We start from the raw sequence: 26,311 nt of genomic DNA, 5'->3' as shown, positions 1-26,311 counted from the left end.
TTCAGTTTTTTTCATTGCGGAACTGTGAGTTTGTTGTTTCATGAATTGATTGTGATGCTTTTCTTTTTTGATTCTTGTTACTTATTTGCCACTTTGTTTAAAAGCATCTGCATAAAGTAAATGTAATATCATTTCTTGGTTGCTGAATGAACTTTTGGGTAATAGAAATAACTGAGATCTGTTATATTTTCTTCAGGTTTTGGTCCAGGGGTGAACCAAATGACCAGTTTGGGGGGGAGGACTGTGTTGAACTGAAGTCTTTTTTTTTCTTCTTCAGACCTGACCAGCTGGAATGATGCTCCATGTTCAATGAGAAAAAAGCAATTTGTGAGAAATAGAGTTCGTCCTTGTTATGCTTTTACTGTTATCTTATGGAATCATTCTTACTGTGGTCACAAAACTTATAATTGAGGTTCCTGCTTTTTAAAATAATCCACTACTTTCATTTTATTGAAACCACTTGATATTAATTTTATTTCATAATTTTTTATAATATACAAAGTCGATATTCAGATTAAAGGAAATGTAAAATCGTCATTATTTTCTTATTCCTGTAATAAACTCACAGCATCCTGTTTCTCACGGGGGTAATCTAGTACAGTGGCTAATGTGGCACACCAAACACCTGATGTCTTGCTCCATCACAAGCAGATCTATTTCTAGCTGTTATCGTGCATCTCATTTGTTTGTCTGAAGAGTTGAGGTGACAATCACAATAAATTACAGAATATGGTCTAAAGTGCCCTAGATTGCCCTGATTCACTCAGCTATTCTTAAACTAAGTGTATGTGAAACTGCTTTTGAGTTGTATTGATATCTTTTTGAATAAAATTGTTAAAAACCACCATAAACCCACAGCAGTTTGTTTGGAGATGATAATGCACTTCTTATTGGAAATTATTTATTATTATTATTATTATTATTATTATTATTATTGCTCGAAAGAACACACAAAATGTCAAACAAGCCTCAATAAGACAAAGAATTCCAAGGAGTCCAAATAACAGCAAACAAAGAATAAATAAACAACATAAACCTAAAGAAACATTAAAAAAGAAAAAAAAAAAAGAAATTAAATACACAAATAAAATATTACACAAGGGGTTTATCATCAAAGAATACCTTCAAAAGATTACATAGTTTTTGTTACATATGAGTTTTGAAGATCATTAAATCTTTACAGAAAAGTAAGAATGTTATAATTGGAATTCACCCGAAGCCTCACTTTCTGTTTAGTGATTCCAGAGACTTTAGTGCGCTTTGTTTTGTTTGTTAAATTGACCATTTCCATAGACCTGTCCCCCGATTCCTCTTGTTGGTTTCTGAAGCTGATAACATGTTCTTGAATGTTCAATACACAAACACAGTCATATGAGTCTGCAGAGAGTTTCTGAGTTGGTCTGCAAGTCTTTATTCTTTTTGAAGGCCAGTGTGAAATGAAACCACTTCCTGTGAAGGTTTAACAGTAATGTAAAAACACTACTCATCATTCTAAAGACCACACCTCATTTTGTGAAGACGTACTGTCAGACACAGCTAATAATGGATTTAGAGGACATTTATCAAAATGTTGAACGCAGAGATAGGCCTATAGAGGACAAAACTGGACCTCGAACAGAAGGGAAAGATCAAAAGCACAGTAAGTAGAAAGTAGAAATGGTGTCGCAGATGGTGCTGTTATTGGTGTCACTAATGTTTGAGGAAGTGTCACGTACAAGTTCAACTGCTTATATATTTAATGTATTCATTTACTTTACTTTTTCAATATGTTTATCTTTAGATATTTGTCCGTATAGCAATGTTTGTCTTGTAAAGGAATATGAAAGCACAATAAGACAAAGGTAGATTACTGAAAAAAGGTTGAAAGGCTTAATTTCTTTTAATATGAAGGGTATTTGCTGATATTTGTGTTTCTGTCTTGTTTGTCAGGAGGTAGTAGATGTTTGGTGTTGATGACAGTGTGTCTCGGGCTCATTTGTGTTCTTCTGCTGGTCTTCATCATACTGCAGCACATCTCCATCACAGCAGAGAGAGAATCTCTGTTCAAGAGTTACAAGAACACAGCTGAAGAGTTTAATCAGACCATCAACAGCTTACAGCACAATTACACTGATCTAATGACTGAAAAAGACCAACTGAAGAACAACTTCAACTCTCTGAGTCAGAAGAAACTGGAACTGGAGACCAGAGTCAAAGATCTCACTGCTGAGAAAAGCCAGTTACAGAACAGCTTCAACTCTTTGAGTCAGAAGAAACTGGAGCTGGAGACCAGAGTCAAAGATCTCACTGCTGAGAAAAGCCAGTTACAGAACAGCTTCAACTCTTTGAGTCAGAAGAAACTGGAGCTGGAGACCAGAGTCAATGATCTCTCTGCTGAGAAAAACCAGTTACAGAACAGCTTCAACTCTTTGAGTCAGAAGAAACTGGAGCTGGAGACCAGAGTCAATGATCTCTCTGCTGAGAAAAGCCAGTTACAGAACAGCTTCAACTCTTTGAGTCAGAAGAAACTGGAGCTGGAGACCAGAGTCAAAGATCTCACTGCTGAGAAAAGCCAGTTACAGAACAGCTTCAACTCTTTGAGTCAGAAGAAACTGGAGCTGGAGACCAGAGTCAAAGATCTCTCTGCTGAGAAAAGCCAGTTACAGAACAGCTTCAACTCTTTGAGTCAGAAGAAACTGGAGCTGGAGACCAGAGTCAATGATCTCTCTGCTGAGAAAAGCCAGTTACAGAACAGTTTCAACTCTTTGAGTCAGAAGAAACTGGAGCTGGAGACCAGAGTCAATGATCTCTCTGCTGAGAAAAGCCAGTTACAGAACAGTTTCAACTCTTTGAGTCAGAAGAAACTGGAGTTAGAGAATGAACTAAGGAAGTTATATGAACAGGGTTTGTAGAAAATGATCTATATATATATCATTTGTCTATATATATATATATATATATATATATTTATATAGTTGCACTTTCCAACACAATAAATAAAATTGTTCGTATTTATTGAAAGGAAATGGCAGATTCTTCATGTCCAATGAGTCGAAGAGCTGGTCTGAGAGCAGGCAGTACTGCAGGGATCGAGGAGCTGATCTGGTCATTATCAACACTGAAGTGAAGCAGGTGAGTTTGTGTGAGTGTCTGTTCATGAATGAGAGAATCACACTTATTCCTGTTTTTATTCACACACAGAGGTTCATAACTTCATTCATCAAGGGTGACATAAGAGTGTGGATTGGTTTGACTGACATTGAGAACGAGGGCAACATGAAATGGGTGGATAATTCACCACTGAAACAAGGGTAAGTGCTAAAAATCACTGTGTATTTATTTGTTTAGTATTCACAACACAACCATCAGGAAATATCTGAAGCCACACCTCTTACACAACCACAAGCAAAGCAACTTCCTATAAATAAATTCTATTCACAGAAAATTCGGTAACGCTTCAGATTACAGCCCGGAAAGTACTACGTAATTAAAATGAATTTACAGCGTAACTTTCAGTAATTATATTGTACATATAAAGTACGTATGTGTAGGTATAAGGGAACAATATGTAAAGTTTGGGGAATAAAGGGATAACGACCAGGAAAATTAACAAATTATTTACAGTATATTAGACCTAAGGGGTACTTATTCTACTATTATGATAGACAACAATCTTACATTTGGGAGCAATTTAGCGAGAACATACACTGTGTAGCTTTTTGTAATAATAGTGTACCAATACATAAAGGCTTTTTTAAAATTACGGGGTACATATCAGTGTCAGGATTGTGTTTGTTTTTGCCTTTGTGTTCTAGTTTACTTCTCAGTTATTTCAGTCATCCTCGTTTCCTCCGTTTGTCTCCACGGTTACAAATTGATTGTGTTAGTTCAGTTCAGACGTGTCAGTAATTAATTCATCAGCTCCTCTGTTTGCCCTCACACATTTAAGCCCTCAGTTTCTGTCTGTTCTTGGTCTAGCTTTGTTTAACGTCATAGATGATTGCAGTATGTTTCTCAGTTTTGTTTCTCCTGTTTTCATTATTCTATTGAAAGTCTCCTGCATGGATCTTCTTCGCCATGTGCTTTAATACTACCACTCGTGACAACCAGTGCATTTATACAGTATTTTTGTTTTGTTTTTTTTTGATAGCAAAAGTGCACTTATTAAGTTTGGGCTTCTGTGTTTCAAGATGAGTAAAACTAAAACTGTAGCAACTTTTTTTTTTTTTTAATACTGGGGAAATATACTCTTGTTCCGTGTAGTTACAGGGTAAGTGTGAAATCTGCGGGCTGTAAATTAAAGTGGAGCTTGTTACCCTCTTGTTTCATGTAGTTACAGGGTAAGTACAATAAAAACACATACACAATCTGATATCACTGACTCAGAAACATTTATTTGAAAAATAACTTATTTCAAAACAGATTTACAACACTTATTATTTGTTTAAATCAACATTTAATTTCAAATGCTAAAGTCCTCACCATTTACTCATCTTTTACCCTCATGTCATCCGAGATCTATATGACTTTCTTTCTTCAGATGAACACAACAAAGGTTTTTAGAAAAATAAATAATCGATGCTAATGCAAGCTCTTGGGTTCCTAAAAGTTGAAGCATCAAACAGCATATATAGCATTAGCAATGGCAATCCATACAAACCGAATGGATGAATCAATGTCTTCTGAACTGAAACTATAAGTGTTTGTAAAAAAAAACAAACAAAAAAACAATATTTTAAACTCTTTAAACTGTAGACTATCCCTTCCGACCAGCTGTCACCTGCGCGTGCATGAGAGGGTTGAGTTCACACTTGACTTGAAGTGTGACATAAACGCCCTGAGGAACTCTCACAAAAAGTCATGACATCATGACATTTTTTTGTTGTTGTTGTTGTTTAAATAATGCTTACAACATAATACAAACTATAACTGTCACGATCACCGTCTGTTCCTGTAAGTTCCTGGACTCCATTTCCCATAATCCTCCCTTCCAATCACATGCACACTCCACACCAATCACCAATTGCCACACACACCTGCAGATCATTACCTGGACTATTTAAGACACACACACACATACACCCTTTGCGAAGTCTTGATTTGCCTTGGTGATCATTTCTGAGCGTTTTCCCGTGGACTGTTACCTGTTATCGTTTGGACTGTTTATTCTCTGTGACCCTTTGCTGCCTGCCCTGATCTTTGCCTGTTTCCTGGACTGTGTTTGTTTGCCGCCTGCCCTGATCTCTGCCTGTGACCCGATACTGTTTGTCTGCCGCCTGCCTCGACCATTGCCTGTCCTTCTTTATGTTCCTGCCTTTGCCCCTGTCTACCTGTGTAAACACTGTTCTTAATAAAGCTTGCAAATAGATCTCCGCTCTGCCGACCCATCGTTACAGAAGACTTCGCCAAAACAACGATCCAGCAGCTTTTCTGATGAACACTGGTCTGGTAGGAACCTTGTATTATTGTTATTAGGGCTCAAGCAGGGCTCACGATCGCTGGAGGAATATGTTGTGGAATATTTGGACATTGCTTATCATTCCAACTTGCCGGACTGTGCGCTGATAGACTTTTTCTGTGAGGGCATTAATCAGCCACTCAAATCACAACTCATTCGTGAGGGACCCCGTTCATCTCTAAGTCAGTTTCTGGATCATGCTTTATTGAATGTTGGCTCTCCGTTTACTGTGGGTGTTGCGGAGGAATGCGACACCTCGTCTGGTCGCGTAATGGCTGCCGCGCCAGATGACACTCACAAAATGGCGGCCACCACTACTACAATACCAAGTCAAGTCAGCACTGATTATCCTGAACCAAGTCAAGTCACAGTTGACCTCCGTGAGCCAAGTCACGTCTCCTCTGATCTTCCAGAACAACGTCACGTCCCCGCTGTTCTTCTAGAGTCACGTTCCGTCTCTGGATCTGTCCGAGAACGGAGAGGGTTGCTGTCCAGTGTGGCTGATCCACCGCTGACTTCAGCACGAGCGGCTGGCATTCCTAAGCCTCCGCCGGCCGCTTCGCACTCAAGCCCGCTGGCCGCTTCGCACTCAAGCCCGCTGGCCGCTACGCCCTCAAGTTCGTCGGTTGCGACGCCCTCAAGCTCGCCGGTTGCGACGCCCTCAAGCTCGCCGGTTGCGACGCACTCAAGCTCGCCGGTTGCTACGCCCTCAAGCTCGCCGGTTGCTACGCCCTCAAGCTCGCCGGTTGCTACGCACTCAAACTCTCTGGATGCTATGGACAAGATGGCCGCTTTGCCAGTGCCCACGGGCAAGATGGCCGCCCCGCCAGTGTCTGGGAACATAGGGGTCGTTCCAGCCAGTGAGTCCACTCCAGAACCAGCTCCAGTCCGTGAGTCCGCTCCAACCCGTGAGCCCGCTGCAGCGCCCACAGAGGAGGTAGGCACAGAGCCACCGCCTCAACCACGTAAACGGAGGAGGAGGAGGAGGAGGAAGAAGGCTTCCTCCATCCCTCAAGGCCCGGAGGCCTTCCCAGAGCCCGCTGTAGGCCCGGAGGCCTTCCCAGAGCCCGCTGTAGGCCCGGAGGCCTTCCCAGAGCCCGCTGTAGGCCCGGAGGCCGTCCCAGAGCCCGCTGTAGGCCCGGAGGCCGTCCCAGAGCCCGCTGTAGGCCCGGAGGCCGTCCCAGAGCCCGCTCCAGTCTGTGAGTCAGTCCCAGAGCAGCCCGCTGCCGTCCCAGAGCAGCCCGCTCTTCCTGATACGGCCACGGAGGCCGTCGCCGAGCTCCTCGCCCTGCCGGCGCCACCCGAGCTCCTTACCTACGAAACCGCCACGGCCTCCGTTGAATTCCCCAAGAACTTTTTGGGGGGGGGGGCCATATACCTGAGGGTGGGGAGCTTGTGGGTGGGGACCCTGCACGGCCGCGATCATCAGCGGCCTCCGAACTGCTTGAGCTTGCGGGTGGGGACCTTATACGACCATGGTCTTCAACTGCCTGTGAACTGCTGTGGCCGGCTACGGACCCTGACCTGCCGTGGTCGCCCGAGCCACCTGACCTGCCGTGGTCGCCCGAGCCACCTGACCCGCCGTGGTCGCCCGTGGCACCTTACCCGCCGTGGCTGCCCGTGGCACCTGACCCGCCGTGGCTGCCCGTGGCACCTGACCCGCCGTGGCTGCCCGTGGCACCTGACCCGCCGTGGCTGCCCGTGGAACCTGACCCACCATGGTTGCCCGTGGCACATGACCCACCGTGGCTGCCTGAGTTCCTGGATCTGCATTGGAGACCCTGTTCCTGTCCACGTCTCCAATGCATCCACCCCCCCTCCCTATCTGTGCCATTTACGCCGCGAGGACGCGCCTTCCGGAAGGGGGGCGTTATGTCACGATCACCGTCTGTTCCTGTCAGTTCCTGGACTCCATTTCCCATAATCCTCCCTTCCAATCACATGCACACTCCACACCAATCACCAATTGCCACACACACCTGCAGATCATTACCTGGACTATTTAAGACACACACACACATACACCCTTTGCGAAGTCTTGATTTGCCTTGGTGATCATTTCTGAGCGTTTTCCCGTGGACTGTTACCTGTTATCGTTTGGACTGTTTATTCTCTGTGACCCTTTGCTGCCTGCCCTGATCTTTGCCTGTTTCCTGGACTGTGTTTGTTTGCCGCCTGCCCTGATCTCTGCCTGTGACCCGATACTGTTTGTCTGCCGCCTGCCTCGACCATTGCCTGTCCTTCTTTATGTTCCTGCCTTTGCCCCTGTCTACCTGTGTAAACACTGTTCTTAATAAAGCTTGCAAATGGATCTCCGCTCTGCCGACCCATCGTTACAATAAGACAATAACAATGAGGAACCAACAAAACAGAGACACCAGCTCTCGCGTGAGTTTCACAGCACGCTTGCGTCACACTTCACTTTGCGTTTCACAACACGTTTACGTCACACTTCACTTTGCGTTTCACAACACGTTTACGTCAAACGACTGTCAGTATACAAAGAGGTTATGGTGGGAGGTTTCTAAATTTATTAATGACAAATTGATGTGCAATTTTCATTTGTTATATGAACATGTAATATTTGGATTTTCAATTATGAAAAGAGTCTGGAAAATGAGGCATATATTATTAATTTGGTGATTATATTTGTTAAGTTTCATATTCATCGGTGTAAATTTAGTAAGCAGAAGTCTCTTTTTTCTGTGGTATTGAAAGAATTAGAAAATTATATGGTTTCTATTAAGGACAGTACAAACAAAAAAGCTGTTAAAACTGTTAATTTATTTAATACATTTAAGATTTTGTGAAATATCAAAGCCTTTTATTGTTTATTTATTTTAATTTACTCTCTCGTTTGTTTGATATTGTTTTATATTTTTGTATCTTTAACCGTGGCATTTTTGTTTTCTGTTTTGTAATTGTTGTTCAAGCAAAAAAAAAAAAAAAAAAAGGTTTACGTCAGACGTGAACTCTACTCTCATGCTGGTGACAGTTGGTCAGAAGCAAAAATTAGTAAATTATGAGAACATTTCACTTTTAACATAATACAGAATAGCAAAAGACATGGGATTCTTTCTTAAAATTCATCAGTGGAAAGAATGAAAAATAAGAAGCGGAACGAGGAGGAAGAAGACAAGCAAGAGAAACAAAGAAAGGGACAAAACGTGCTACTCTCTGTCAGGACTGTAGTATTTGAAATAAAAAGTTAATGAAAATAATGAATAAATGAATAAGAAGTGTTGTAAATCTGTTTTGAAATAAGTTGTTTTCAGGGTTTCAGAGTCAGTGATATCAGATTGTGTATGTATTTTTATTGTATTTGCCCTGTAACTACATGGAACATTATTTCCCCAGTATTTAAAAAAATAAATAAATAAATTTGAAATAGTTTTAGTTTTACTTCACGAAGCCCAAACTAAAACAGCTGCACTTTTGATATATATACTGTATAAATATATATACATATACATATATATATATATATATATATATATATATACTGTATAAATGCACTGATATACCCCACAATTTTAAAAAAGCTTTTATGTATTGGTACATTATTATTACAAAAAGCTACACAGTGTATGTTCTCGCTAAATTGCTCTCTAATTTTACTGGTTGTTACTAATGTATTCCCCAAACTTTACATACTGTTCCCTTATACCTACATGTATGTACTAGGTACACTATAATTACTGAAAGGTACGCTGTAAATTTGTTTTAATTATGCAGTACTTTCTGGGATGTAATGCATTACCAAAAATCTGCTCTCTTTTACTTTTCTGCACTTTCACTTCTACTACAGTTTATTTTGCTACTGAGATTATTGTTGATTCATAAATTTAGGGGTTCTGAACAATCTGACACATGTTATTTAGGTTTTGGTCCAATGGTGAGCCAAATGACGCCGAAAGAAATGAGGACTGTGTTGAAATAATGCCTTCAATTCCTGTCCTGAACTGGAACGATATCCCATGCTCCAACAACAGAAAAGGGATTTGTGAGAAATAGGGTTCATCCTGTCTTGTTGTGTTTTTACTTGCATCATTTTATGGAATCATTCATATTGGGATTACTGATTGAGGTTTCTGCCTTCATTTTATATAAAACGCTTTCATGATATCGATTTTGTTTTATAATTGTCATAATTTTCTGTCATGTACAAATATCCAAGAGTGGATATTCAGATAAAAGGAAATGTAAAAATCTCATAATTGTCTTATATAATATAATCAACTCACAACATCCAGTTTCTCACAGTGTGAATTAGGGTGATCTAGGACACCCAAACACTGATCATGTCATTATAAGCAACTTAATATGATCTTATTATCATGCATCTCCTTTGTTTGTCTGAAGTGTTGAAGTCACAGTAAAATCACATTAAAATAATTTAATAATTGAAATAATTAACCCCTATTATTCTGATATTGAGTGTCTGTGAAACTGCTTTTGTTGATTTGCCTTTTTTTTTTTTTTTTTTTTTAATAAATTACCATCATTACCGTAGTAAACTTGCAATGTTTTTTTTCACTTTTCATTCTTGTGTATCTTGCGCAATGGAGAGATTTCTTCCAGTCCAGCAGGATGCAGCAGAGAGCAGGTTTATCAGATTGAAGTGATCAGAGAGGAACAGAAATATCTGGAGTTTTTCTACCAGTTAGTAGATATTTTTATATTTTAATCTTAAAAACTTTTGACACTATCTGCACATATATGCAAGGTATTCTGAAATCTGATTGAGAAATGAAAAAATAGTCTGATTCTAGCAGATAATTGAGATCAGGGTCTGTTTATTGTACCTCGCTTAATATATCTGAGATGATTTGACAGATGCCAGATCTTCTAATCATGATAACTGAACTCTGGCTAATTTGGTCCTTCAAATGTATTTGTGGATTGCATTAAAATATCTGGATTAAACTGTCTGAGAATACTGCGTGTGAAAAGGGCAGATGTATTGATACTCGAAACCACGATCAGCAATGCAGCTACTGGCTGGCATCAAGACAACAAGGTAATGACATCATATAATTAAAAAAGACACCTGATGAAATACTTGATGAATTTCTGGACCTTTATATGAAAAGTTATAATAGATAAATGAAATGTGCATTTTTTTTTTTTTTTTTTGATTCCCAATTAGGATATATTCATGATTTTTAGTATTTGTACAGGCTTTACATTTTTATTATAATGTTGTAATTAGCAATTCATTTCATTTTACCTTTGAAGCAGATTTGTTGTGTGACAGCATTAATTAAAGTTTCTTAAGGGTCAAGATCAAGTTATCTGCATCTCCTGCGCTTCATCAATCCACTCCTATAATAGCTGTCACGGTTCAAATTAATGCACGACGGCATAGACTATCTGTACATCATGTGTGTAAGACTCCAATAAAATTATTAGGTAATTATTCCCTCACAAATAAATCTCTCAATGAGTAAAACTGGCTGTGTCTATATTATGATATACTACACGTCATTATAATATTATTTGCAAATGTATTTTTAAATCATTATTATTGTCCCTGGTTCATATTAGGGTACACTAGGGTAAGAAAGTAGTGGCTGGGACAGACTTTAAAGGGTTATTTCACCTAAAAATGAAAATTCTGTCATTAATTACTCACCCTCATGTCATTCCACAAACTAACTAAAACCTCTCTTTTTTTTTTTTTTTTTTTTAACAAACACTTGAACTTACATTAGCATGATAAAAACTACATAAAATGAAAAAAAAAAAACATCTTTGGAAAAAAATATTTAAAATGTAATTTAGTTGTTTCGTTTGTCTCACATCCCATTAAATTACATAGAGAGGGCGGGGTTTATGACCTATACTGGAACCAACCACATGGGGGCAATCAAGATGCTTTGGCTTCACTTTTCAGGACTTGCGTGGCACGCTTGGTGTGAACACTCACCCCTGGTTTCACAGACAAGGCTTAAGTGCCATTGTTTTGTCTCAAGATGCACACCAGTAATGTTTTTTTCTGGTGTACTTTTATAATACCTAATTAAGTATCTTAATTGAACTAAAGTCTAATCCTGGCTTAGGCTAAGCCCTGTCTGTGAAATCGGGCCACAGTGCTTATACCTGATTAAAGATCTGCAGACCAAGAACCAGTGTGAAAGAAGTGCTGCAGTTTGGTCCCCTAAAGGTTCCTGTAATGTTGCTAAGGGTTCTGAAAACATTCAGTAAACGTGACAGCAGGACCTAAATAGGATCAAAAAATAACATTCTAGGATGGTCCCCTAAAGGTGTATGTGTAGAGACCTTGAGGGAATGTCCCACAGTAATAGTCCCCTAAACATTCCCAGAATGTCCTGAATGTTCCCTGAAGGTCCACTAAATAATGTCCCCCAACCCTTAAAAGAACTACACATCGTGACCATCTCTGAACGTTCTGGGAACGTTATGGCATGGCAACGTCCATGACACCAGCGGGGATGTTCTGAGAACGTTATGGGAACTTAAAATTTCTTCTTAAAATGTCTTCCTGTCGCGTACGAACGCTCTCAAGTGGACAAGACCACAAGTGTGGGTATTTGGACAGGCCCAGAAAAAAAATGTTATTTTCGAAAAAAAATGTAAATGTATATGCTTTATATAAACAAATGATCGCCTTGTAAGTGGTTCCGCCAAAACCGCACTTTCCTATTCTTCAAAAAGCTTCAAAAACTATTTTACAGTGTAAGAACAATAACACACTGTTTGAGTTAAAAGTAACACAAAATGTGTTGTCCTTAATTAGACACAGGAGTGTGTTAAGGTATAACACAGGTTGTGTTGTTTTTAACACGTGTTTAACTCGCGTGTTAAGTCATGCACCAATGAAGAAAGAGGCATGAGCTTAATGGCTTGCAGAGTGACATAGCAGCAGTGTGACTGGATGATAGTTAACACATTTTGTGTTGGACACAGTGTTGTTTCTATCTCTCTCTCTCTCTCTCTCTCACACACACACACACACACACACACATTAGTGTGTTAAATATTTTATGCCTGTGTTAAGAAGAATAACACACTGGTTGAGTTAAAAGTAACACAAAATGTGTTGTCCTTAACTAGACACACAGGTGTGTTAAGATATAACACAGGGATCCTGTACCATGAAGCCGGATTAGCTGGATAGCCAGGTAAGTTTCAGATTAGTTTGCGCCAATCCTGGGTTTTAGGTATCATGAAAGTGAGTTGGCTTTTAGCGGTGTTCATCACTATAGTAACTTACAACCACGGCTAACCTGCTCCAGGGCAGGTTATGTTCTGGTTCAGAGATCTCAAACCGAAATTGGGCCAATCAGATGTGAGCAAACTGACACTGACACATCCAACACAATAAAGTCACTCCCCCAGTTTCTCTTCCTCCAAATAAAAGGTCACTCTATAGTAAAACAATATTTAAAAATGAAATTGTCTGGCTTTCATGATAATTACTTTTTATGATTTATATATGATTTATATAATTATTATATATTATTATTATTATTATTAATTCATTACAAACAAGCAATTTTAGTTTAGCAGTTAAGCATTTAGTTTTAATGAATATTAATACACTGTAAAAAATGAATGTGATTTTAACAGTAAAATATTGTAAAAACGCTACAGAAAAAAATTGTAAATAGGTTAACAGTAAGTTCCCGTACTATATACAGGGAAAAACTGTAAAAGCTCTTACCAGACATTTTATGTAATTTTCACAGTAAAATGCTGTAAATTTTACAATTTTTAGAAGTAAAAAAGAACAAATCAATGTTTAATTTACAGTCAAAAACTGTAAACTGATATTCCCACAATTCCCTTTGTGACACTCCACATTTGAAAGTATTTTGTTTAAAAAATCATGTTTCTTAATAGTTTTTGTTATCAGTTATGTACATTAGGGTTTTATGTTACATCTTCTGTTGTTTAATGAATGTTTATTGCATTATTTAAGTGTTGTGGGTTACCATGATGGTGTTTTGTGTTTGCGTGAATGACTCTTTGCACCCTCTTTACATTAGTATATACTTCAACCAGTGGAAAAAATTTTTGTGCTGAACTCTGATTCTTCATGTGGCTTTTTCTTTTACCACCTGCATTATTATGGTGGTTGTCAGTATATGTTAAAGGTACAAAACAGATTTTAGTAGTAGTGTGCATTGTTGAATTTACTTGTTTACATTCAAATTTTCTTGTTTGTAAATTACAGCTTTATACTGTAAAATTGACAGTTTGTTCTGTAAATGTGTTTACAGTTTTTCTGTATTTTTTACAAAATTATTCTGGCAACCACAGCTGCCAAAATTATTTTGTAAAAACTACAGAATATTTTTTACAGTGTATATACAGATCATATGTAATATAAATAAGCTGTAAATAAACTTTAAATATGATGTGACCTTACATGTTTGAGTCTCTATCACTATTATTGTCACGTTTCCGCCCACTGCTGTCTCCTTCCACTCCCCACCAGAGGTCTCTGTTTCTGTGTGCAATGTGTGCACACACACATTCACTTCACTCTGGACTACATTTCCCACAATCCTTCACCTAGGAACCAATCATGCACTCACACCTGTTTCCCATCAATGACCCTTTATAAGCTGCACTCACACACACACATTGCTGAGTATTGTTTAGCCTTTGTTCGACCTTGTCTCCGTGCCCCCTCTGCCCTCTGCCCTCTGCCCTCTGCCCTCTGCCCTCTGCCCTCTGCCCTCTGCCCGTGTTTTTGACCCTGGACTGTTTCTTTGTTTGATGATCGTTTGCTGCCTGCCTTGACCATAGCCTGTGTTTTGGATTACTCTATTGCCTTGCCCTCTTGTATCTGTTTGCTGGTGTTTGACTTCTGCATGTACGACTACACTCATTTTAATAAAGCCTGCACGTGGATCTCCCACTCAGTTGTCCCGTTCCGCTCCGTTACAATTATCAACTATATAAACTAACTTCACAAGTTTTACATGCACTGATAGAGCAAGACACTTTCTTCTGTCTTACCCATGAGACTCTCCAAAATAGCCATGATGCCTATCCACAACAGTGTATAAAACCTGATTTCTTGTTTTTAAGATGAAATTCCAACTTTATTTTGAAAATAAAACATAAGATAATAACCATAACTTGATGAGATATTAATAATGAAATTTAATTCCAGTATTAGTTACCTGTGAACCGTAATGTAAGGGACAAAATTGACTGTATTTACACAAATTAGTTCAAATGGATCTCTCCCTCGCAGCTTATTGCTTTCTTAATTAAGCATGTGTTTAATAGCTGTAACACAGTAAATTCCCCTGTGTTAAAGGATTGGTTTCCTTTCAAATGAAAATTAGCCCAAGCTTTACTCCCCCTCAAGCCATCCTAGTTGTATATGACTTTCTTCTTTCTGATGAACATAATCAAAGAAATATGAATAAATATCCTGATGCATCTGAGCTTTATAATGGCAGTGAACGGGACCCACGAGTATGACCTGAAGAAAAAGCTTCCATCCACATCCATCCATCATAAACGTATACTCCACACGGCTCCGGGGGGTTAATAAAGGCCTTCTGAAGTGAAGCGATGCATTTGTATAAAGAAATATCCATATTTAAACAAGTTATGATGTCAAATATCTAGCTTTAGCCAGACCGCCTTCCGTATTCAAATTACGGTAAAACGCAACTGGTGCTGCATTAGTTCCATAAGTTGAATAGGGAAGGTGTAGGACATACAGCGGAAGCTTTTTGAAGAATACGGAAGGAAGTCTGCACTTGCAAGATGAGCATTTGTGTTTATAAAGCATATACATTTTTATTTATTTTTTTTTAGATCATTTCTCTAGATATGACCCTTATTTCTCGTCTGTTTAAAGCCCTTTGAAGCTGCACTGAAACTGTAATTTTGACCTTCAACCATTTGGGGTCCGTTGAAGTCCACTATAAGGAGAATAATCCTGGTATGTTTTCATCAAAAACCTTAATTTCTTTTCGACTGAAGAAAGAAAGACATAAACATCTTGAATGACATGGGGGTGAGTAAATTATCAGGAAAATTTTATTTGAAAGTGGACTAATCCTTTAAATCAACACCGGTCGGTGTTCATAACCACCAGCAGGGTGTTAAAGTAACTTTAGATACTTTTATTAGATATTTAAGTGGTTAATTAAGTGATAATTGTTCGAATGTTGAAGAAACCTGATGATCATGAGCAAAATCACTGAAGGAAAGAGAAACACAAGAACTACAACTGACTTCAGCCACAGCCTTAGATGAAATCAACTGAAAAGACATTAAATCTCTCTTATTAGGTAATGGTAATAATGGTGACCAAACATTTTCAATAAAACATCAACATCTAAACCTGTTAATTCTCAAAAAGAACTGTAGATGAATTACAGAAATAAAGTCAGTCTGGTTAGTAATAAGAGAGATTTAATGTCTTTTCAGTTGATTTCATCTAAGGCTGTGGCTGAAGTCAGTTGTAGTTCTTGTGTTTCTCTTTCCTTCAGTGATTCTGCTCGTTATCATCAGGTGTCTTCAATAATCAAACATTAATCACTTAAGTATCTAACTAACTCTAACACTGCTTCAGTGTTACTTTAACACCCTGCTGGTGGTTCCCATATGAACACAGAGCGGTGTTGATTTAACACCGGTGAACTAACTGTGAATCATGAAGGGATCAGTTCAATGTCTCAGTATCTGATCATCTTCTCTGTCATTGAGTGTCATGTGGAGCAACTTAAAAACACAATTCATTCATTTTGTGATAATAAATAATCATTTTCTCTGATACAATATCATGAGTGGATATTCAGATGAAAGTAAAATGTAAAAGTTTTCTCATTTCTATAATCACCTCATGACATCCTGTTTCTCACGATGTTGAATTAGGGAAATCTGGGCCACCAAACCTCAGATGTGTTCATGTCTTGCTCCATCAAAAGCAGCTCAATGTCTATTTGACCTAATTCTAGCTGTTATCATTGATAAGATCAGATTTACTGACTTTAACTGATGACAAATGCCAGTAACAGAGAAGTTTTGACTGTCCTGGGAAGAAAGTATGATCTTCTGAGCTTATAATCATTCAGATCTCAACTCAAAGTTAAATGGGTGTTAATTTATTTATTCAATCTTAGTGAACACATGGCTAAAACCTACATAAATACTGAGTAAATGGCTATATACTTATCTTGTCTTATATTGTCACCCAATTACCTTCCAGGTAATTGTCATCAATACACTGGTCCAGTTATGCCCGTTTTAGGGTGTTTTACCAGCCACAGATTCCTTTCATTGGCTTTTGTAGCTGCAAACATGATCATGGAAAAGAATTTGGAGAAAAAGAAAATCTGCTCTGACTACATTAATGTGTAATAAACATGCAGTTATATTGTGAGTTTACAGAGAGCTTCAATGTGGGAATGAAATCTATATTTATCTGCACTAATGAAACCACTTCTGTGTAGGTTTAGCACTGTTTAAAAACACGACACACATTTTAAAGACCTCCTCTGTGAACACATACTGTACTGTAACACTAAGTTAGAGCAAATAATGGAATAAGGGACCTTTTGTGTATGCAGAAATAATTATAACAGATCAGGACCTCCAACACAGAGACCTCGCCGCCAGACTGAAGCAAAAGCTCGAAAGCAAAGTAAGCAGAACGTTTACTTTGAAGCAGAGATAATGTTGTGTTTGTGAAGTGTTAGATAAAATTTAAATAATGGTTTTCTAGGAGCAATGTATCAATGTTTCTTCTTTTATATTAAATGTATAAACACAGAATTATTTTTCTATTTAATTTTTCAACAAGTTCTGGTTACATATTTTATTGTCTACTGTAGCAATTCTAGACTTACTTACAACTTACAACGTCAAACATTATGATATGAAGTGCATTGTCGTTAATTGATATTTGTGTGTTTTCTCTCTGTTTGTCAGGAGGAAGTAGGTGTTTGGTGATGTTGACAGTGTGTCTCGGGCTCATTTGTGTTCTTCTGCTGGTCTTCATCATACTGCAGCACATCTCCATCACAGCAGAGAGAGAATCTCTGTTCAAGAGTAACAAGAACACAGTTGAAGAGTTCAATCAGACCATCAACAGATTACAGCACAATTACACTGATCTAATGACTGAAAAAGACCAACTGAAGAAAAGTTTCAGTCAGAAGAACCTGCAACTGGAGACCAGAGTCAAAGATCTCACTGCTGAGAAAAGCCAGTTACAGGGAAGTGTCGATGCTTTGAATCCGAAGAAACTGGAGTTAGAAAGCAAAGTCACGTCTTTGAGTGATGAAGTGAAGATAAAAGGTTGTAAAGAAGGTTAGTACAAATCAGTTTGTGAGCTTTTTTTAAGGTTTTTTATTTATTTATTTATTTTTTAATGTATAGGAGGAGCTGATCTGGTCATTATCAACACTGAAGAGAAGCAGGTGAGTTTGTGTGAGTGTCTGTTCATGAATGAGAGAATCACACTTATTCCTGTTTTTATTCACACACAGAGGTTCATAACTTCATTCATCAAGGGTGACATAAGAGTGTGGATTGGTTTGACTGACATTGAGAACGAGGGCAACATGAAATGGGTGGATAATTCACCACTGAAACAAGGGTAAGTGCTAAAAATCACTGTGTATTTATTTGTTTAGTATTCACAACACAACCATCAGGAAATATCTGAAGCCACACCTCTTACACAACCACAAGCAAAGCAACTTCCTATAAATAAATTCTATTCACAGAAAATTCGGTAACGCTTCAGATTACAGCCCGGAAAGTACTACGTAATTAAAATGAATTTACAGCGTAACTTTCAGTAATTATATTGTACATATAAAGTACGTATGTGTAGGTATAAGGGAACAATATGTAAAGTTTGGGGAATAAAGGGATAACGACCAGGAAAATTAACAAATTATTTACAGTATATTAGACCTAAGGGGTACTTATTCTACTATTATGATAGACAACAATCTTACATTTGGGAGCAATTTAGCGAGAACATACACTGTGTAGCTTTTTGTAATAATAGTGTACCAATACATAAAGGCTTTTTTAAAATTACGGGGTACATATCAGTGTCAGGATTGTGTTTGTTTTTGCCTTTGTGTTCTAGTTTACTTCTCAGTTATTTCAGTCATCCTCGTTTCCTCCGTTTGTCTCCACGGTTACAAATTGATTGTGTTAGTTCAGTTCAGACGTGTCAGTAATTAATTCATCAGCTCCTCTGTTTGCCCTCACACATTTAAGCCCTCAGTTTCTGTCTGTTCTTGGTCTAGCTTTGTTTAACGTCATAGATGATTGCAGTATGTTTCTCAGTTTTGTTTCTCCTGTTTTCATTATTCTATTGAAAGTCTCCTGCATGGATCTTCTTCGCCATGTGCTTTAATACTACCACTCGTGACAACCAGTGCATTTATACAGTATTTTTGTTTTGTTTTTTTTTGATAGCAAAAGTGCACTTATTAAGTTTGGGCTTCTGTGTTTCAAGATGAGTAAAACTAAAACTGTAGCAACTTTTTTTTTTTTTTAATACTGGGGAAATATACTCTTGTTCCGTGTAGTTACAGGGTAAGTGTGAAATCTGCGGGCTGTAAATTAAAGTGGAGCTTGTTACCCTCTTGTTTCATGTAGTTACAGGGTAAGTACAATAAAAACACATACACAATCTGATATCACTGACTCAGAAACATTTATTTGAAAAATAACTTATTTCAAAACAGATTTACAACACTTATTATTTGTTTAAATCAACATTTAATTTCAAATGCTAAAGTCCTCACCATTTACTCATCTTTTACCCTCATGTCATCCGAGATCTATATGACTTTCTTTCTTCAGATGAACACAACAAAGGTTTTTAGAAAAATAAATAATCGATGCTAATGCAAGCTCTTGGGTTCCTAAAAGTTGAAGCATCAAACAGCATATATAGCATTAGCAATGGCAATCCATACAAACCGAATGGATGAATCAATGTCTTCTGAACTGAAACTATAAGTGTTTGTAAAAAAAAACAAACAAAAAAACAATATTTTAAACTCTTTAAACTGTAGACTATCCCTTCCGACCAGCTGTCACCTGCGCGTGCATGAGAGGGTTGAGTTCACACTTGACTTGAAGTGTGACATAAACGCCCTGAGGAACTCTCACAAAAAGTCATGACATCATGACATTTTTTTGTTGTTGTTGTTGTTTAAATAATGCTTACAACATAATACAAACTATAACTGTCACGATCACCGTCTGTTCCTGTAAGTTCCTGGACTCCATTTCCCATAATCCTCCCTTCCAATCACATGCACACTCCACACCAATCACCAATTGCCACACACACCTGCAGATCATTACCTGGACTATTTAAGACACACACACACATACACCCTTTGCGAAGTCTTGATTTGCCTTGGTGATCATTTCTGAGCGTTTTCCCGTGGACTGTTACCTGTTATCGTTTGGACTGTTTATTCTCTGTGACCCTTTGCTGCCTGCCCTGATCTTTGCCTGTTTCCTGGACTGTGTTTGTTTGCCGCCTGCCCTGATCTCTGCCTGTGACCCGATACTGTTTGTCTGCCGCCTGCCTCGACCATTGCCTGTCCTTCTTTATGTTCCTGCCTTTGCCCCTGTCTACCTGTGTAAACACTGTTCTTAATAAAGCTTGCAAATAGATCTCCGCTCTGCCGACCCATCGTTACAGAAGACTTCGCCAAAACAACGATCCAGCAGCTTTTCTGATGAACACTGGTCTGGTAGGAACCTTGTATTATTGTTATTAGGGCTCAAGCAGGGCTCACGATCGCTGGAGGAATATGTTGTGGAATATTTGGACATTGCTTATCATTCCAACTTGCCGGACTGTGCGCTGATAGACTTTTTCTGTGAGGGCATTAATCAGCCACTCAAATCACAACTCATTCGTGAGGGACCCCGTTCATCTCTAAGTCAGTTTCTGGATCATGCTTTATTGAATGTTGGCTCTCCGTTTACTGTGGGTGTTGCGGAGGAATGCGACACCTCGTCTGGTCGCGTAATGGCTGCCGCGCCAGATGACACTCACAAAATGGCGGCCACCACTACTACAATACCAAGTCAAGTCAGCACTGATTATCCTGAACCAAGTCAAGTCACAGTTGACCTCCGTGAGCCAAGTCACGTCTCCTCTGATCTTCCAGAACAACGTCACGTCCCCGCTGTTCTTCTAGAGTCACGTTCCGTCTCTGGATCTGTCCGAGAACGGAGAGGGTTGCTGTCCAGTGTGGCTGATCCACCGCTGACTTCAGCACGAGCGGCTGGCATTCCTAAGCCTCCGCCGGCCGCTTCGCACTCAAGCCCGCTGGCCGCTTCGCACTCAAGCCCGCTGGCCGCTACGCCCTCAAGTTCGTCGGTTGCGACGCCCTCAAGCTCGCCGGTTGCGACGCCCTCAAGCTCGCCGGTTGCGACGCACTCAAGCTCGCCGGTTGCTACGCCCTCAAGCTCGCCGGTTGCTACGCCCTCAAGCTCGCCGGTTGCTACGCACTCAAACTCTCTGGATGCTATGGACAAGATGGCCGCTTTGCCAGTGCCCACGGGCAAGATGGCCGCCCCGCCAGTGTCTGGGAACATAGGGGTCGTTCCAGCCAGTGAGTCCACTCCAGAACCAGCTCCAGTCCGTGAGTCCGCTCCAACCCGTGAGCCCGCTGCAGCGCCCACAGAGGAGGTAGGCACAGAGCCACCGCCTCAACCACGTAAACGGAGGAGGAGGAGGAGGAGGAAGAAGGCTTCCTCCATCCCTCAAGGCCCGGAGGCCTTCCCAGAGCCCGCTGTAGGCCCGGAGGCCTTCCCAGAGCCCGCTGTAGGCCCGGAGGCCTTCCCAGAGCCCGCTGTAGGCCCGGAGGCCGTCCCAGAGCCCGCTGTAGGCCCGGAGGCCGTCCCAGAGCCCGCTGTAGGCCCGGAGGCCGTCCCAGAGCCCGCTCCAGTCTGTGAGTCAGTCCCAGAGCAGCCCGCTGCCGTCCCAGAGCAGCCCGCTCTTCCTGATACGGCCACGGAGGCCGTCGCCGAGCTCCTCGCCCTGCCGGCGCCACCCGAGCTCCTTACCTACGAAACCGCCACGGCCTCCGTTGAATTCCCCAAGAACTTTTTGGGGGGGGGGGCCATATACCTGAGGGTGGGGAGCTTGTGGGTGGGGACCCTGCACGGCCGCGATCATCAGCGGCCTCCGAACTGCTTGAGCTTGCGGGTGGGGACCTTATACGACCATGGTCTTCAACTGCCTGTGAACTGCTGTGGCCGGCTACGGACCCTGACCTGCCGTGGTCGCCCGAGCCACCTGACCTGCCGTGGTCGCCCGAGCCACCTGACCCGCCGTGGTCGCCCGTGGCACCTTACCCGCCGTGGCTGCCCGTGGCACCTGACCCGCCGTGGCTGCCCGTGGCACCTGACCCGCCGTGGCTGCCCGTGGCACCTGACCCGCCGTGGCTGCCCGTGGAACCTGACCCACCATGGTTGCCCGTGGCACATGACCCACCGTGGCTGCCTGAGTTCCTGGATCTGCATTGGAGACCCTGTTCCTGTCCACGTCTCCAATGCATCCACCCCCCCTCCCTATCTGTGCCATTTACGCCGCGAGGACGCGCCTTCCGGAAGGGGGGCGTTATGTCACGATCACCGTCTGTTCCTGTCAGTTCCTGGACTCCATTTCCCATAATCCTCCCTTCCAATCACATGCACACTCCACACCAATCACCAATTGCCACACACACCTGCAGATCATTACCTGGACTATTTAAGACACACACACACATACACCCTTTGCGAAGTCTTGATTTGCCTTGGTGATCATTTCTGAGCGTTTTCCCGTGGACTGTTACCTGTTATCGTTTGGACTGTTTATTCTCTGTGACCCTTTGCTGCCTGCCCTGATCTTTGCCTGTTTCCTGGACTGTGTTTGTTTGCCGCCTGCCCTGATCTCTGCCTGTGACCCGATACTGTTTGTCTGCCGCCTGCCTCGACCATTGCCTGTCCTTCTTTATGTTCCTGCCTTTGCCCCTGTCTACCTGTGTAAACACTGTTCTTAATAAAGCTTGCAAATGGATCTCCGCTCTGCCGACCCATCGTTACAATAAGACAATAACAATGAGGAACCAACAAAACAGAGACACCAGCTCTCGCGTGAGTTTCACAGCACGCTTGCGTCACACTTCACTTTGCGTTTCACAACACGTTTACGTCACACTTCACTTTGCGTTTCACAACACGTTTACGTCAAACGACTGTCAGTATACAAAGAGGTTATGGTGGGAGGTTTCTAAATTTATTAATGACAAATTGATGTGCAATTTTCATTTGTTATATGAACATGTAATATTTGGATTTTCAATTATGAAAAGAGTCTGGAAAATGAGGCATATATTATTAATTTGGTGATTATATTTGTTAAGTTTCATATTCATCGGTGTAAATTTAGTAAGCAGAAGTCTCTTTTTTCTGTGGTATTGAAAGAATTAGAAAATTATATGGTTTCTATTAAGGACAGTACAAACAAAAAAGCTGTTAAAACTGTTAATTTATTTAATACATTTAAGATTTTGTGAAATATCAAAGCCTTTTATTGTTTATTTATTTTAATTTACTCTCTCGTTTGTTTGATATTGTTTTATATTTTTGTATCTTTAACCGTGGCATTTTTGTTTTCTGTTTTGTAATTGTTGTTCAAGCAAAAAAAAAAAAAAAAAAAGGTTTACGTCAGACGTGAACTCTACTCTCATGCTGGTGACAGTTGGTCAGAAGCAAAAATTAGTAAATTATGAGAACATTTCACTTTTAACATAATACAGAATAGCAAAAGACATGGGATTCTTTCTTAAAATTCATCAGTGGAAAGAATGAAAAATAAGAAGCGGAACGAGGAGGAAGAAGACAAGCAAGAGAAACAAAGAAAGGGACAAAACGTGCTACTCTCTGTCAGGACTGTAGTATTTGAAATAAAAAGTTAATGAAAATAATGAATAAATGAATAAGAAGTGTTGTAAATCTGTTTTGAAATAAGTTGTTTTCAGGGTTTCAGAGTCAGTGATATCAGATTGTGTATGTATTTTTATTGTATTTGCCCTGTAACTACATGGAACATTATTTCCCCAGTATTTAAAAAAATAAATAAATAAATTTGAAATAGTTTTAGTTTTACTTCACGAAGCCCAAACTAAAACAGCTGCACTTTTGATATATATACTGTATAAATATATATACATATACATATATATATATATATATATATATATATATATACTGTATAAATGCACTGATATACCCCACAATTTTAAAAAAGCTTTTATGTATTGGTACATTATTATTACAAAAAGCTACACAGTGTATGTTCTCGCTAAATTGCTCTCTAATTTTACTGGTTGTTACTAATGTATTCCCCAAACTTTACATACTGTTCCCTTATACCTACATGTATGTACTAGGTACACTATAATTACTGAAAGGTACGCTGTAAATTTGTTTTAATTATGCAGTACTTTCTGGGATGTAATGCATTACCAAAAATCTGCTCTCTTTTACTTTTCTGCACTTTCACTTCTACTACAGTTTATTTTGCTACTGAGATTATTGTTGATTCATAAATTTAGGGGTTCTGAACAATCTGACACATGTTATTTAGGTTTTGGTCCAATGGTGAGCCAAATGACGCCGAAAGAAATGAGGACTGTGTTGAAATAATGCCTTCAATTCCTGTCCTGAACTGGAACGATATCCCATGCTCCAACAACAGAAAAGGGATTTGTGAGAAATAGGGTTCATCCTGTCTTGTTGTGTTTTTACTTGCATCATTTTATGGAATCATTCATATTGGGATTACTGATTGAGGTTTCTGCCTTCATTTTATATAAAACGCTTTCATGATATCGATTTTGTTTTATAATTGTCATAATTTTCTGTCATGTACAAATATCCAAGAGTGGATATTCAGATAAAAGGAAATGTAAAAATCTCATAATTGTCTTATATAATATAATCAACTCACAACATCCAGTTTCTCACAGTGTGAATTAGGGTGATCTAGGACACCCAAACACTGATCATGTCATTATAAGCAACTTAATATGATCTTATTATCATGCATCTCCTTTGTTTGTCTGAAGTGTTGAAGTCACAGTAAAATCACATTAAAATAATTTAATAATTGAAATAATTAACCCCTATTATTCTGATATTGAGTGTCTGTGAAACTGCTTTTGTTGATTTGCCTTTTTTTTTTTTTTTTTTTTAATAAATTACCATCATTACCGTAGTAAACTTGCAATGTTTTTTTTCACTTTTCATTCTTGTGTATCTTGCGCAATGGAGAGATTTCTTCCAGTCCAGCAGGATGCAGCAGAGAGCAGGTTTATCAGATTGAAGTGATCAGAGAGGAACAGAAATATCTGGAGTTTTTCTACCAGTTAGTAGATATTTTTATATTTTAATCTTAAAAACTTTTGACACTATCTGCACATATATGCAAGGTATTCTGAAATCTGATTGAGAAATGAAAAAATAGTCTGATTCTAGCAGATAATTGAGATCAGGGTCTGTTTATTGTACCTCGCTTAATATATCTGAGATGATTTGACAGATGCCAGATCTTCTAATCATGATAACTGAACTCTGGCTAATTTGGTCCTTCAAATGTATTTGTGGATTGCATTAAAATATCTGGATTAAACTGTCTGAGAATACTGCGTGTGAAAAGGGCAGATGTATTGATACTCGAAACCACGATCAGCAATGCAGCTACTGGCTGGCATCAAGACAACAAGGTAATGACATCATATAATTAAAAAAGACACCTGATGAAATACTTGATGAATTTCTGGACCTTTATATGAAAAGTTATAATAGATAAATGAAATGTGCATTTTTTTTTTTTTTTTTTTTTTGATTCCCAATTAGGATATATTCATGATTTTTAGTATTTGTACAGGCTTTACATTTTTATTATAATGTTGTAATTAGCAATTCATTTCATTTTACCTTTGAAGCAGATTTGTTGTGTGACAGCATTAATTAAAGTTTCTTAAGGGTCAAGATCAAGTTATCTGCATCTCCTGCGCTTCATCAATCCACTCCTATAATAGCTGTCACGGTTCAAATTAATGCACGACGGCATAGACTATCTGTACATCATGTGTGTAAGACTCCAATAAAATTATTAGGTAATTATTCCCTCACAAATAAATCTCTCAATGAGTAAAACTGGCTGTGTCTATATTATGATATACTACACGTCATTATAATATTATTTGCAAATGTATTTTTAAATCATTATTATTGTCCCTGGTTCATATTAGGGTACACTAGGGTAAGAAAGTAGTGGCTGGGACAGACTTTAAAGGGTTATTTCACCTAAAAATGAAAATTCTGTCATTAATTACTCACCCTCATGTCATTCCACAAACTAACTAAAACCTCTCTTTTTTTTTTTTTTTTTTTAACAAACACTTGAACTTACATTAGCATGATAAAAACTACATAAAATGAAAAAAAAAAAACATCTTTGGAAAAAAATATTTAAAATGTAATTTAGTTGTTTCGTTTGTCTCACATCCCATTAAATTACATAGAGAGGGCGGGGTTTATGACCTATACTGGAACCAACCACATGGGGGCAATCAAGATGCTTTGGCTTCACTTTTCAGGACTTGCGTGGCACGCTTGGTGTGAACACTCACCCCTGGTTTCACAGACAAGGCTTAAGTGCCATTGTTTTGTCTCAAGATGCACACCAGTAATGTTTTTTTCTGGTGTACTTTTATAATACCTAATTAAGTATCTTAATTGAACTAAAGTCTAATCCTGGCTTAGGCTAAGCCCTGTCTGTGAAATCGGGCCACAGTGCTTATACCTGATTAAAGATCTGCAGACCAA

The 26,311-nt window shown here is 39.3% G+C and overlaps 2 protein-coding genes across 7 annotated transcripts in view; both read left to right on the top strand.

The window, feature by feature from the left end:
* LOC127514848 (CD209 antigen-like protein E) overlaps window positions 1–26,311 on the top strand; it is a 78,900-nt gene that overhangs the window by 39,810 nt on the left and 12,779 nt on the right. The window lies entirely within an intron of this gene.
* LOC127513394 (C-type lectin domain family 4 member M-like) lies at window positions 1,465–26,016 on the top strand. 5 transcript variants are annotated; one of them, XM_051895249.1, is made up of 5 exons: window positions 1,465–1,639; window positions 1,930–2,883; window positions 3,002–3,111; window positions 17,926–18,035; window positions 24,066–26,016. In XM_051895249.1, the coding sequence occupies exons 1-5, from the start codon at window positions 1,543–1,545 to the stop codon at window positions 24,196–24,198; spliced, it is 1,404 nt and encodes a 467-aa protein (XP_051751209.1). In that variant the 5' UTR covers window positions 1,465–1,542; the 3' UTR covers window positions 24,199–26,016. The 5 variants fall into 5 exon arrangements, with proteins under 5 accessions (XP_051751209.1, XP_051751296.1, XP_051751127.1 ...); XM_051895336.1 differs by lacking the exon at window positions 17,926–18,035 and adding an exon at window positions 3,181–3,290; XM_051895167.1 differs by lacking the exons at window positions 17,926–18,035; window positions 24,066–26,016 and adding exons at window positions 3,181–3,290; window positions 9,319–11,128.

Source organism: Ctenopharyngodon idella, chromosome 1 (genome assembly GCF_019924925.1).
Source record: "Ctenopharyngodon idella isolate HZGC_01 chromosome 1, HZGC01, whole genome shotgun sequence".
NCBI classification, from domain to species: domain Eukaryota; kingdom Metazoa; phylum Chordata; class Actinopteri; order Cypriniformes; family Xenocyprididae; genus Ctenopharyngodon; species Ctenopharyngodon idella.
The sequence above is the reverse complement of the archived record's forward strand: the minus strand, read 5'-3'. Positions and strand labels throughout refer to the sequence as shown.

Bases quoted from the DNA above. Each gene is read 5' to 3' on its own strand.
- LOC127513394 (XM_051895249.1), top strand. From the start codon at position 1,543: ATGGATTTAGAGGACATTTATCAAAATGTTGAACGCAGAGATAGGCCT. The intron at 1,640-1,929 runs GTAAGTAGAAAG...CTTGTTTGTCAG, and splicing joins AGGGAAAGATCAAAAGCACA to GAGGTAGTAGATGTTTGGTG. The intron at 3,112-17,925 runs GTGAGTTTGTGT...ATTCACACACAG, and splicing joins TCAACACTGAAGTGAAGCAG to AGGTTCATAACTTCATTCAT.